At 37.2% G+C, this 14,575-nt stretch overlaps 4 protein-coding genes across 4 annotated transcripts; 2 read left to right on the top strand and 2 right to left on the bottom strand.

Annotated features, from left to right (window-relative positions):
- Positions 1-1,252: 1,252 nt before the first annotated feature.
- On the bottom strand, positions 1,253-2,558 carry BDF20DRAFT_909921 (uncharacterized protein; the record flags this gene model as incomplete). The annotated part of the gene is made up of 2 exons (XM_053083648.1): positions 1,253-1,537; positions 2,475-2,558. 2 exons carry the CDS (start codon positions 2,556-2,558, stop codon positions 1,253-1,255), a joined length of 369 nt encoding a protein of 122 aa, XP_052938648.1.
- A 2,175-nt stretch (positions 2,559-4,733) lies between these two features.
- Positions 4,734-6,023, top strand: BDF20DRAFT_813479 (NADH ubiquinone oxidoreductase subunit NDUFA12-domain-containing protein; the record flags this gene model as incomplete). The annotated part of the gene is made up of 5 exons (XM_053076881.1): positions 4,734-4,890; positions 4,968-5,031; positions 5,126-5,285; positions 5,619-5,807; positions 5,886-6,023. The coding sequence occupies 5 exons, from the start codon at positions 4,734-4,736 to the stop codon at positions 6,021-6,023; spliced, it is 708 nt and encodes a 235-aa protein (XP_052938649.1).
- A 946-nt stretch (positions 6,024-6,969) lies between these two features.
- BDF20DRAFT_794141 (DNL zinc finger-domain-containing protein) lies at positions 6,970-7,176 on the top strand (the record flags this gene model as incomplete). The annotated part of the gene is made up of 1 exon (XM_053076244.1): positions 6,970-7,176. A coding segment is annotated over one exon (207 nt), but the record flags the coding sequence as incomplete, so codon positions are not given.
- A 1,583-nt stretch (positions 7,177-8,759) lies between these two features.
- BDF20DRAFT_904475 (potassium/sodium efflux P-type ATPase) lies at positions 8,760-11,962 on the bottom strand (the record flags this gene model as incomplete). The annotated part of the gene is made up of 2 exons (XM_053083034.1): positions 8,760-11,214; positions 11,316-11,962. 2 exons carry the CDS (start codon positions 11,960-11,962, stop codon positions 8,760-8,762), a joined length of 3,102 nt encoding a protein of 1,033 aa, XP_052938651.1.
- Positions 11,963-14,575: the final 2,613 nt, after the last annotated feature.

Here is a 14,575-nt window from a genome sequence, read left to right on the forward strand (position 1 = left end):
TAGGCCATCTTTTTTCGGCTGCAGATGAATGCTTCAATGATATTAAGGGTTTTGTAGACGACATTAAAGGATAAGAAGACGCGTAAATGTTAGTGATAGATATGTCAAAATGCCAATGGGCTCGATTCGACAGATAATGTTTAGGAAATTTTTGATGTAAGAATTAATCATTTCTATCAAAAAAGTAATTTATGTAGTTGAAGAGTATTCACATCCATCAAACGTCAAGTGGTTCTTACACTTTGCTTAATTTCAAATATAATATGACTTTCAGTAGATTATGGTAGTTTTGTCATCTCAGACAAGGTGTAATCGAGAAACACTTCTATTTTTAGCAATTGATATTAGATGATGATCTTTACAACGATAATAGTGCCATAATTTCAATACCTCGCATACGTTCAATTCTTTATTATAACCTGCTAGTGGATTTCAATTGTAACGTACTATGCTGCGTTGAGAAAGTTGAAAAACTTACCGAGCATTTGCGCATTTATTTTTGTAAGAGTTTCCATTAGCGCAGGTCCCTGTGTCCTTTTTTATAAACCTAACATTATAAAAAAGGTAACTATGACGCGTTTTGGTTAGATATGTTCCATGTATTTGATATTGTATCTTATTCAATTGTTTTCAGCATATTTCATAGTTTGAGTTATTCAGAATTGCTAGATCTCTCAACCAGATATCGGACAGATGAAATTGGAAAAACCTGTCTCGTACCAAGAATAATATAGTACATACACTTTTATTGTTGAGTGATATAGGCAGAACCAAGGGAAAAGACGTATTTGGAAAATAGTTACGTGTAAACAACTGACTTCTGACCTCATTCCCCAACATCTCGCAACATACCATGACACGGCATTCCTATCAAAACCTTTCGCTCTACTTTTATATTTATACCGCAACATTGCTTTTGAATGGTTGGGTAGTGGCATGAACACCATGATGAAAAGGCTCTCACCAAGTATTTTGATCTATACTAGACAACTTAAGCAGTAATCATTACAAAACTTAGCCAAAAAAAAAAGCATTTCTTTAGACTTTTGAAGATTTAGAATCAGTTTATTATAACAGTATAATTGGATATTGCCCTTCTACGAATACTTTAAAAGGCCTTATAATCATAGTGATTCAGGCAAAATATGTAAATATAAATAGAGGATGTTTGCTTTTTTATCTTAAAAAAACCAGCGGCAGTTATTCAATTTTTAAATAGTTTTCTCCTTCTGAATAAGGGTCCTTTTCCTTCTTAGTGATGATGCATAGTTGGTCTATGATGATGATGAGGAGGAGGAGGAGGGGGAGGTCCATGATGATGAGGGGATGGAGGAGGCCTGTGGTGAGGAGGAGGTGGAGGAGGTCTGTGGTGAGGAGGAGGTGGAGGAGGTTTGTGGTGAGGAGGAGGAGGTGGTGGATGATGTTTGTATGCAGCAGACAAGTTGATATTGGCAATCTCGGAGTTCTTTTCAGAAACAGGAGCGGTCGAAGCTGTAGCAAAAGCGGTTGCAGCGAGAGCAGCCAAAAGGACAGACACCTTCATTTTAATATATTAAAATAGATAAAGTTAGTCTAGTTGTCCTACAAAGATCAAAGGATTCAAAGCTTATTTATATTGTGGGAGGTTGTGTCATTCCACCTCTGAGTTGTAAGTGGGTGATCTCAAAGCTATAGGAGTTTTAACTGATCAAGTAAAACCACTACAAGGTAATCAGTCGCTCCCTTTATAAATAATGCGTATGCATTGATCCTTCACGTACTATATATCTTATTGAAAGCATAGTTTTAATAAAAATGACACTCTTCGAAAAGCCCCTGTTCCCTTACAAATAGAAAGAACATCTTCAAAAATTGTTCGGTTACTAGAAGTATCAGTGTTCAAAAAATGATTAAAACCCAGTACAACAATATTAAAGGTCGAGTTTTGCAGGTACGCACGGGCATTGGGGATCTTGATATGTCAAAGGATTTTTTTTTTTTACTTTTACCATTGAAGGTTTCAATTTACAAATAAAACTTTTCTAATGACACTCTGCACAACATTCTTCGTTGAGCTTCGTTTTTTGGATACTTCTGGTACTTGAAGGAGGGGAAGGGTGCTCTGCAACGACTGTTTCCTCTATACTCGAACAATGTGATTGATTTGTAAACATTTCACAGCTGTTTTATAGTTTCTAGCACACCTTTTTTTAAAAAAAAATAAAATCTGCGCGTCTCTTGAAAAGTTCGAATCATCTTTATGCTCTCAATAAATAGTCAACAGAAAGTAAATTCTATAAATAACCTGATACAATTGTCGATCAGCACTGTTGTCTCTTTCCAACATAAACGCCACCCTGGATTAGGATGAAACCTTGGGGGTACATTTCCGACTGCGAGTATTTTCCAAGACAGTAATTTGAAATGTAAACCAATCGCAGTAACAGTAATAGTTAGCTCGCCGCTTCGTACAGTTTTTCATATAGCTTACTTACAACGGCAGCTACAGTTTCAACAAAATCGAAGGGTCGATCAGTTAACAATATCTTCGTCCCAGTTGCCAAATTGTTTTCTACCATTCATTTAATGTTGACTCCATGTCGAATAGAATCAGGATCTATTTCGGTTCCATACTCGTGATACTTAGGATATGAAATGTATAACCGAAGATCACATATATGTAATAAGTTAGCTCGTGAGTCATGGCATTGAGTTCAAAAAATACTCTTTTGATAGTAATTCAGTTTATACTCCTCCCAATCAACTGTTGAATTATATTAAATGATACTCTGAAATATTGAAATACGAGAAAAGCACATGTCTTTTTAACTACTATATTCTCCTACTTGGAAACTGAAAATTTTCAACGTAGCAAAAGCAAGACATTAACAGATCCTTGATGCATGTACCTAATGGATCAACTTGTCCTAAAATAACTCGATTGAGCTGATAACAATTGATTTATCTTTCTTTCGATGCTGTGGAAAGGAAAATATGTTGGAGACTGAGCATCATGATAAAGAGGGATTGCTCTTGTTTCAAACAAAACGGCAATATTATATAGCAATTTTATGTGCTGAGCAGGGAAAATACAGAATATATACTACAAAAACTTGAAGGCTTTCTTCAATATTTATGTATCATGAAGAGGACACTGTCGTTGTTAAGAGTTTCCTTTACTCAAAGTGTTTCAGAAGCGAACTTGCGTCTTTCGAACTCTTACGGAACCGAGATAAAAGATTGAAATGTGACTATAGCCATCCTTTATGCCATCTTTGGCTAGTGAATAGGATTAATTAATAAAACTCCCCTTCTGTACTTATATCATTTGAGGCTATAAGCATTGTATGATTCGCGGTAAAGCCTAGCAGAAATAAAACGCGGAAAAAAGATGCTGAAATCGTAAAGTTCAGAAGGCTATCCGTACAAAGCCTGTTTTACAATGATGCATCGTACCATTCTATATACATTTGAAGAGGAAGCAAGCTATAATTCACGGATATCAACACCGTTGTACTCTTGTCCAACTGCGAAATAACTACTATTGGATTAGACGAAAGATCTTGAACCTTCTTCAGATTGTTCTATTGTCAATAACAATTGTTATTTCTGGCCATGAATGAGTAACCAGGAAAATGTAGATAACTTGGGTGGAGCTTATGATCAAATCGTAATGGATAGGTTATGGCCTTTTTATATTTTGCTTCGATGTTGCAGAGTACTAAAAACATGATAATCGAACTTACTATGTCTTAAGAAGAGCACTATTCTATGTCACTACTGTGCTTATATGCGCAAAGAAGAGTTCACAATTCCACTCTGCAATATGTGCAGCAACAACATCTCAAATTGATGCATCGCAGCAGACAACGTTATTCTCATATTTTAAAACGTTCTTATACAAAAGAAATATATTGCTCACATGGCGATCAACGAGAATAATTGAATACTATTGTTATATCTACTTTTTGAGCAAGACACTACCGCTCCGCTGCTTTGAATCTTGCTTTGGAAAAAGCTGTCGATTGTTGCTATCTTTACTGATCGTATAGGTGTATACTTCTCTTCTCCTTTGCTATTAATAATCACTTGATGTTTACCCTTTATCTTCTCTATGCTCCATTTTTTTCTCTTCTTCTTTCATTTCACTCTACTCAAAGTGTATTGATATTTTCGACATCATAACTTTGCTGCTGTTGCTGGCCATTAACCATAATAGGCTGTATTGTAACTTTCATTTATGTAGAGACCGCTTCGAGACATTGAGATGATTGGTTTTTTAAATTCTAAGGCATATTTCGACAATTTTAAATCATTGTAGCTCTATTGAACGCACACAGTGATTTTCCTTGCAAAACCAAGACACTATTCTTTTATGAAATTGTTGCCCCAAACATATCGAGGCCATTTTCCCTTTTTTTTTTAACTTTTTGTGTGGTTTTCCAAGTATGTTGATAACTTTATAGCTGTATTTTCCAGTACTATGAATGAATCCGACATGCTGCTGGTTTAAATGACCTATCTACATTATTTGCTTCGCCGCGGTAATGACGTAGGCGTAAGCACAATTAGCCAGGGCGGAAAATGGAACGGAAGACAATGAGCGGACTCACAAAAAGAAAGTATGGAGAAATAGTGAAAAAGTGGAGTAATCAAAGAAGCAATAGGCGACAGCAATTTCTTTCATTGAAATAAATTCAGCAATTCCCCTACTCTAATTTACCAAAATAAACGAAGAATAAAAACACACAATCATGTCGACAATTGGACGTACATTGAAAAATTTTATGAAGATCGGGCCCAAACAATATATGAAGCAATTAGACACCATTGGTGATACCAAATGGGGTAGGCTTGTGGGCATTGACGCCAACGGCAATAGATTCTTTGAAAACAATGACGAAGTTTCCGGTAAAACCTTTTCAGCACTTTAAATAACACTACAATAGCTCAACACTCAACATAATATATTTTCAATATGTATATAGGCCGTGAGCGTTGGGTAGAATATGCCAGTAATCAACCTGATCCAGAGGACATCGCACCTGAATGGTAAATAACCAAAAGTGAACGATTTCACATAAACAGAAGCAGGTACTGATTGTTAAATACCATCACATGTTTGTATGAATTATGCATTTAATAGGTACATGTGGTTGAGTCGTATTGCTCAAGAACCCCCTACAGAATGGAAAATGGAGCCCAAGAAGTGGTGGGGTGAACCTACTCCCAACTTCTCGGGTACCAAGAAGGGTTTCAAAACATACAGTACTACAGTGCCAAAATTATATTCTTGGGAGCCTACTGTTAAGGCAAGGGAATAAAGTATTTGTCAGGCATTGTACAATATGATCAGACAATGCTGCTTAAATTATAATAGCAGTATGCTCATTTTTTTGATACCTGTAACTTTGATCTCTACAGAAAATGCTCGTTTGAATGAACTCCGCCTATAATTTACTCCTGGTCTTTAGGTTGAATATCATATCTCTTCCTTTTTCTCTTTCTTCCCTTCTATTTAATAAAGTAGATCGTTTTTTTTTTTCCCGCTACTGATCTGCTATACATTTACGGACATTTCGGCAATAAATCTAAAGATGTCAGCAGTTTCTAAACAAAGTATTAATAAGGTGTATAAGCAATATTTACAAGTGGTACGAGCATGGCCAAAAGACGAGTTAAGGCCGAATCGAGGCATGAAAGAAATTCTCGCCAAAAGAGTGGAAGAAGGTTTTAAGGGCCCTAATGCTAATGAGCTTGATATAAAAAAGGCCCAAAGAGAACTAAAAGCTCTACAAAGCATTCTAGATAACAAGTTTAAAAATGACGTTAGTGATGCATTTGCAGTAAATTCAAAGGGAAAACAAGCTTTTTGCTTTAACTGATATGCTTGCTACAAATTATAGTACCCTTTACCCCAGCAACTATTTCGTCCTGTTGATAACCCACAATATTATGAACGATTAATATCATCATTGGAAGCGCAGAAGAAAGGTTCAACGAGTGTTTTCAACTTTGCTATGAAGACATTGTTCAAGAAGTAGTTGAAAAGATGGATAATACCAATAGACACCTTTTTTGTAAATATAAGAATAAGATTCATACACTACACGATTGTAATAAAATGGAGGTTTAATCTGGATGCAATCAAAGCAGTTTATGAAGAAACATCGGTTCAATGCAATTGCATAAAGGAAGACTTCATAATAGGGTTTATACACGGCAGAGATAAGCAATTACGAAAGGGAATTTGAATCAAACTTAAGTCTTGCTAAGTGTGAAAAGCCAGTATGTATAATGACTGGAAATAGAGATTTGAGTAGCTGTTATCTTTTGGTTGTTACTATCCAAGTTAAATAAATGCTTGATACCTCAAAACGCGAAAACCAGGTTTATGGAGTTCCAAATGATAAGTGACCTGCTTATCTGTAATGATCACAATCGTTAATTAATTCTACATTACGGTCTTTTGTTCTTTATTAAGAGAACTAAAAATTAGCTGCGATGAAGTTGGGAGGTGGGAAGCAGGTCGTTGAGTATACCAATGGAAGCTTTTGGCTTATCATCATGGGTCCGTTGGCCACCTTGTGACGGGATCTGCTCATCCAGACGGAGACTGGAAATTGGGATTTTGCATGGATGGACAAAAGTTATTTGATTCCATTATTTCACTTTTGTTATTGCAACACTAACATGTTACGCTCATTCCAACGCTTACGACAGCCACTATTATCGTCATCAAAAAAGATTGCATTTACTTGCCACTCTTCAGCTACTCTTAGAACACAAACACTAATTTTAACCGACCACTCACTGAACATATTAAGCAAAGCATCACGGTTCTATAATGCAGCATTTTGGGCAACTTGTCAAAAGAAGTCTCTTTTCCATTCATCCACATTTATTAACAGAGAACAACAACAACAACAACAGCAACAGCAAGGGCAACAGCCGCAGAAGTCCGAAGAAGAAGCTGTAAACCCTAAACATCAAATGTTAATTGGCTTTACTTGCAGAGTTTGTAATGAGCGAACACACCACGTCATGTCAAAATTAGCGTACACCAAGGGTGTGGTATTGATTCAATGTCCAGGTTGCAAAAATCGACACTTGATAGCAGATAATCTAGGCTGGTTTAGAGACAATAAAACTACCGTAGAAGATCTGGTGAAAGAAAAGGGAGAAGCTATTCGAAAGGTTGTAGTGGACGATCAAGGCGTGGAACGATTAGGAGACCTTATGGAATGGCTGCCCGAGATTGTAGAAGAAGAGAAACAGAAAAAGGAGAGACAAGCGAATCTAAAGACAGCTGAAGACGGCATCGATTATAACAAGGAATCGAAGGAAAATAAGAAGTCTTAAGACTCTATAATGCGGTTACTGATGTATTTCGCAATTGTATAAAGTTACCACCGCACACCTGTATATAAACCCTTCTACATCTCACATATATAAATTGTGTTGAATAGGGTTGCTCGAAACCCTAAAGTCCTCAATATTTTTCTAGACATTTTTATTAGATTATTATGTAATAAATATCAATATTCTTTTAAGAAGAATGGATAGATTAACTATCGACCCATAATGGATTTTAATCCTTACTGATGCTGAGTATATGGAATTAGTATATGATTACAACGACTGCTATATTAACTGATGTCAACAATTCCTTTCGCGATATTAAAGAAATCGCTTTGTGCAATAATTTAATGTAGCACATTCAATTTGTGTTGTGGACCCATTCATTCATTGCGGTGTAATCAATTTTAAGTCGTGTAATTTTAGGGAAAATACCACTGATTCAAGTAGTGGTTTCTATTTCATATGCCAAGAAAAAGAGAATGAGAATGGCCGCGAATGCCGTCGTATTGAAATATGACAGGAAGGAAGGGTATCAGTTCCTGCTTCTTCGAAAAGGTATGTAATTTTACATGGTTCGTCATACATGCTATTTAGCTAATTCAACTGTAGCCATAGTACAGTTTAACTTTGTGGCAACCAAAAGAAGAGAGCAAATTTAACAGCTAAGATTTTCCTTGAGCATAAGTTTTTTGGTTTCTCAACTTAATAAAGATGCTTTGTCGATGCTCGAGATGGCAAGATACACGAAGCAGCCAATTTGAAGACTTCACAATTCTCTCAGAGGGTTATCGAAGCATTTAACAGAGAGCTGGCTTTTTACTAGAAACATGCTTCAAGTATAAAGCTGAGACAGAAGCTGATACAACAGCTTCCATAGTGAACATTCACTTTGTATAGAGCTTTCAGCACGCACAAAAGCTTTCAACACAATCGAAGCATTTGTAAGAGAATGTAAAGGTACTTTTTCTAGGTACTTCTGCTGGCTACCATGTTCTTTCCTGCTACAAGTATTTCTATGTTATCCTCTATTTACTTGACCTTACTCTCTACTTTTACTAATTGTTTTTTGAGTCAAGATGGAGAGAGTAAGCGATGAAGAACCACAGTTTTATATATAAATATATCTTTTCTCAAAATGTTGGGCACTTCAAAGTAGATCAGTCTGGAACTCTTTTAAGTTTTTTCCAAATGGAATGAAGAAAATTTATTATCTATTTGTTGTAATGATAATGGTACAATGGTATAGATTTACAAAAATGACGCTTCAAAAGATTATAGGGAATATGACTAAAACCGTATGTAAGCTTTAGTACTTGAGGAGTAAAATATCGATTCGCAAGAAAAGGGAGAGAAATAAATAAATAGGTGGGAGTGTAGTCATGCGTGAATATTATATACAAGCATACGATTCATGGTTATCAGAAAAATCGTCTTTTAACCCATTTATAACTTTCAGCAATGGCAATATATAAGAGAACAGAAGCAACTGTCATGCCCCATTCCCAAGAAATAGGTCTGTGTCTAAATACTTCAGTATTCAAGACAGGAACATAAAGTGTGATAATCAACAGAATAAAGCCAAACAGAGTAGACCAAAACAGATATTTGTTTTGAGGTCCACGTAAAGCAGACCAAGACCAGGTTGAGTTACGAAGGTCACGACAAGTAAATCCATGTAACAAGACAATGACGGTCAATGTAGCAAAAAGAGCACCACGAGCGCGGAAAACTTCAGAGCAACTTTCATTATAGTGACCATTACAGTCTAAACCCAAATCACCTGTACCATAAGCGTAGAGCACAATGATAAAGTTCGCCAAGCAAATGACGCCAATCATAAACCCATAAAAGATGATGTCGATTAGATTCCAAAGGCTGAAAAGACCTTCTTTCTCGGAACGAGGAGGCTGAAACATTTGATCCTTATGAACTGGTTCGAGACCTAAGCTCATGGCCGGCGGTGAACTGGTCAAAATATTGTTAAACAAAATTTGAATAGGTGTCATGGGGAACACAGAGCTGCCAGTTTGATCAATAAACACAAGACCCAAAAGCAATGGTGTTAATTCAGCAACGTTGCCGGATACCATGTGGACAACAAAACGAGCAATGTTACCAAACACCCGACGACCTTCTTCAATTGCTTTGACAATAGTAGCAAAGTTATCATCCACAAGCACAATATCGGCTGCTTGCTTAGCGACATCAGAGCCATTCTCACCCATAGCAATACCAATATCAGCCTCTTTCAAGGAAGGACTATCATTCACACCGTCGCCTGTCATACCTGCAATCTTTTTACGGCGGTGCAAAGCTTCAATCATCTTGACCTTCGTATCAGGACTGCAGCGAGCAATCACCAAAGGTAGCTCAGGAAGTGCATCAATTTCTTGTTCAGACATTTTATCAAAACGTTGTGCCGTCATCACTAAATCATCAGTTCTACCATCCGCAATATGAGGCTTAACACCTGCTGCCTGTACTTTTTCGTACAGTTCTTCATCTTTTTGCAATCCATAAGTCGGAGGGACAATGCTGACCTCACGAGCGATCGCCGTAGCCGTAGCAATGTGATCACCTGTAAGCATATGAACAGTTATACCAGCTCGATGACATTCTTCGACGGCTGCTTTCGATTCTTCACGAGGGGGATCATAAATACCGACTAAACCAAGGAATATCATTTCTTGTTCAATAAAATCACGTTCAAAGGTGTCAGGTTTAACCAATCCATCGTACTTAATACGACGCATGGCGAGTGATAATACACGAAGACCACCACGAGCGAGCGCATCCACTTTAGGCAATATTGTATTTTGTAGTTCTTGCAGAGACATGGAGCGCACATTGCCTGCTTCAGACATTTGCATACCTACGCATCGTTCCAATACACGCTCAGTGGCACCCTTTAAAAACGCGATATAGCCATCATCAGGAGATTGACAAAGAACCGACATGCGTTTGATTGAAGAATCGAAAGGATATTCAGAGATCAATTTCCAACCATCTCGTGATGGTTGTTCATCAGCGGCGTCCGTTTTTTTCTTCGTTAAGGCAGGTTTACCATACTGAAGTTTATGAGCGAAAACTTGAAGCGCAACTTCTGTTGGATCACCGATCCCAACCCATTCATTTGTTTGTTTCTCTTTACGGACTTCACTCATATTACAAAGAGCAGCTGCATGTACCAACGAACGAAAACCGTGATCCATGTTATTTTGAGTTATCGCTTGACCGTCTGATTCCGACGTCACTTCACCTTCAATAGTAAAGCCAAGACCACTCACAGAGTAAAAACCAGCGTTGGGCCTCCAAAGACGAGTGAGCACCATTTTAGATTGAGTCAGTGTCCCTGTCTTATCAGAGCAAACGTTGGTAACGGCACCCAATAATTCGAGAGCAGCAAGACGGCGCACAAGAGCTTTGCTTTTAGCCATTGCGTGAACACCAAAGGCCTGCGTTAATGTGACGACAGCAACAAGTCCTTCAGGAATTACGGAAATGGAAGTAGAAATAGCATAAAGAACAACCTCGTTCGTGATATGGAATTTGGCAGCAGCAAATACGATAATGACAGCGGTGATAGCAATGGCTAACAGTACGAGGGCCATGCGATCCAATGATTTTTGAAGTGGTGTTTTCGTATTGTCACTTGAATCTAAAAGACGTTTCGCAATCTTACCGATTTCTGTTTGCATGCCGATCGCTGTCACCACAGCTTTACCACGGCCTTTGGTAAGTACCGTACTAGAATACGACATATTAATACGATCACCCAGTGGAATGTCGTCACCTTGTATTACTTCAGTTACTTTATTGACGGGCACACTTTCACCAGTTAATAGCGCTTCATCTACATCCATATTAAATGATCTATTGCACGGTAAGAGTAGAGTTTTAGTAAATGCTAAGTTGACTTACAACCATCATATCAATGAGAATCAATACTGATTCTAATGTTGAAAAATACGTACTCAATAATTCTACAATCAGCACCAACCACATCACCACTCTTTAAAATAAGCACATCGCCAGGAACAAGTTCGCGAGTAGGTATTGTTTTTTGATGACCATTACGAATAACTTGGCTTGTCGGTGAAGCCATTTGTCTTAGGGAATCCATCGTCTTTTCCGCTTTGTATTCTTGCATGAAGCCAACCGCCGCATTCAAAAACATAATGGCACAAATCACACCGCCTTCAATATAATCTTTAAAGACAAATGATACCACCATGGCAATCAACAGGATCAATACCATGATGTTTAAAAATTGCTTGATAAGTAGCTTGATAGGACTGACACCTCCTTCGCCTTCCATCTCATTATAGCCTCCTGCTTGAGTACGTTTTTCTTCAATTGCAGCATCCGCTAAACCATCTTCTAAATCGGTGTGTAAGAGTTGTGAGACGGTATCGAGATCCATAGAATGATATGGTGGCCCTTCAGAACGCTCCGTGGTTGTATCAGTGCTTCGCCGCCTACGTTTGATCAAATGCATCTTTTTCATTAAGACACTGCGGACTGACTTTGTATCAAAATCGGTTGAGCTTTGACCGGTAGATTGACGTGACAATGGCTTCTGGAAATATTTCTCGTGGTGCTGGACTTGGTATTCCTTCATTTCGTTATTCTTTGAAGACTCCTGAAATTTGATCGTTGTCGAGTTGTTCGGTTGTTCGACTTCAGACAGCGGAGAGGCTCTTTCTGAATACCGCCGTTCTTGCTGTCGATTGTTTGTAGTATTAATGTCATTCTCACTTTGATTTATTATAATCTGCGGCACTTGTTGATCTCGTAAATTATAATGTGTATTATGGTTATTATCGTGATTCATCAAATTAGATATCTTAAATGAATAACCCTATATTAAGTAAAATAATACAATTGGTAAAAAAAGTAGTGGGAAAAGACGTGAATTAATGCAACTTTATATATCATTCTTTGATCTTGACCCTCAAGTTGTAAATGTTTCTGATTTTTTCTTTGTTTTTTTTGACAGAAATTTGGGAAGATATTTTCGTCATGGATGAACATACTTGTATTTGATTGGCTATGATTGTCCCTTTCTAACTTTGTAAGCCTTGGTTTTTCTATCTTTGTATATGACCACGCATGAGCTTCTGAAAATTCTATTTAATCATGATTTAAGAAAATAGAAAAAAAAAAAGCGGAAAATAGGCGTATCTGTAACTGTCGTATTAGATCACATAGTACCTGAAATAACACTTCTATTACTATTTATGGTCAAACTGCTCTGGAACCGTTCTTGGAACGACTTGACAGTAATCAAACTCTTTCAACCGTGTTTACAATAAACTAATTCATAATGCAACGATATTGTCGTTATACTTCTAGAAGGCTCTGTTTCAACCATCAGACACTCTCGATCTATGTATATTTGCTACTAATGAACCATTTTGAGTTTCTGTAATAAAGAGATACGACAATAGTGACCTTCTGTGCAATGTTTTCTATGTAGTCTCCACAATTACGTGATATATGGATATCCGAAGATAGAAAAACAGAAAAAATTGAAATTTCTGCCACACCCAAAAAGCTTCCGTCATACCTAAATCAGGCATAGTTTCTTTTTTCATTTAAAGTAATTCTGTTTTGATCCGAAACGAAAATTCAAAGAACCAAAAAAGGTTATAAGGGCTGACGAACGCTGAGTGATACCTTCAGCAAACGTGCATGCTCTCACTGTTAAACCCTACAACTGAAATCATGTTGATTTCTCTGTCAAACTTAAATTTTTGGGTGATACACTGAGAAGCCGTGAATCAGGTTAGTCTAGGCTCGCAACGAACCTAGCATATTTTATAGCTTAAGTTTGTTACACGGTAGTCCGAATTATAAAATATGGAATCTTTTTTACACCAAGAGATGATGGTTGTCGAAAAACAGTCTTGATTTTTGTTTTATTGGCAAAGAAAGTTATGAGCCATTCAAAATCCATTTTGAGCTTTCCATCTTTAGAAAAAGGCTGTGACTATTTATTTACCCGACTACGGCTGTCTCCAAAAGATTTTCTGTGTCTTTCGCCTTGCAAAGTTTCTGCACGCGTAGTTCATTTCTCGCAATCCTAATCAAAGTTAACATGTACAAGCCTACAGGTAACGAGGATACTCTATTAAAGCTTTAACAGATTGTTTTAAAATAAGGTTTTAATACGTTTTATTACAGGTAGTAACATGACTCCACTTGGAGTTAAAAGACGTTTTGGTGGTGACAGTTCTGGTCAATCAAGTACTTCTCCATCTGAAAATGAAAGTAAGCCATCGTTCATTTAGTAAATTCTCGCTTTTTTATAGCTCTTTTCTGTAAAAAAAACTAATTCAATTCTCCTTTCTATTTAGGCAGCCATGCACCTGCGAGAAGTGAAAGCTATAACGGTATTGATGAATGCTAATTTCGTTAAATAATGATTCAAACTGACTAATCGAACTCTTTTCCCTTGCAATGTCGGTAGATTATCCTGCTGCTAGGTCTGAACCTTCCACAGGTATGTCGTCTTGAAAATGTAACTTTTTTCTTTTGTTTTATTATCCTGTTGTTAACAACCATTTGGACATTTTCCGTTAGCTTCCCCTACGGCTAATTCTGATGGCTCTACTACAAAGAGGAAACGTAGAAGTCGTTGGGGTGGTGAGCAAGAAAAAGTCGTCATTCCAGGATTACCCACGACCATTTCCAAAGCCAATAGAGACATGTCTGACAAGTATTTATGTAAGTCATTCATCGATTTATTTTTTATTTTCAAAGGATTGCCCCTGTTAACAAGGCCATTTTGCTATTACTATTGTAGTACAATTGAGAATAGAAGAAATCAACAGAAAATTAAGGTCTGGTGAGTTTGTTCCTCCTGATCGTCAAAGGTATGTTTCCTTTCCAATTGTCGCCTCAACCTTTAACAGACAGCATATCAATATTCTGACATTGGGTTTACTTGTATAAAAACATTTCCGAAACACATAGATCACCTTCTCCTGAACCCGTTTATAATGCTGAGGGTAAACGTGTAAACACCAGAGAAGCTAGATATAAAAAGAAACTCGAAGATGAACGTCATAAATTGATCGAAAAAGCTATCAAAACGATTCCCAACTATCGTCCTCCTGCCGATTATAAAAAGCCCACCAAATTACAAGAGAAAGTATATATTCCTGCAAAAGAATTTCCTGATATCAACTTTATTGGTCAACTTATCGGCCCCCGTGGCAATACACTCAAA

Source organism: Mycotypha africana, assembly GCF_025528875.1.
Source record: "Mycotypha africana strain NRRL 2978 chromosome Unknown BDF20scaffold_2, whole genome shotgun sequence".
Classification (NCBI taxonomy): Eukaryota; Fungi; Mucoromycota; class Mucoromycetes; order Mucorales; family Mycotyphaceae; genus Mycotypha; species Mycotypha africana.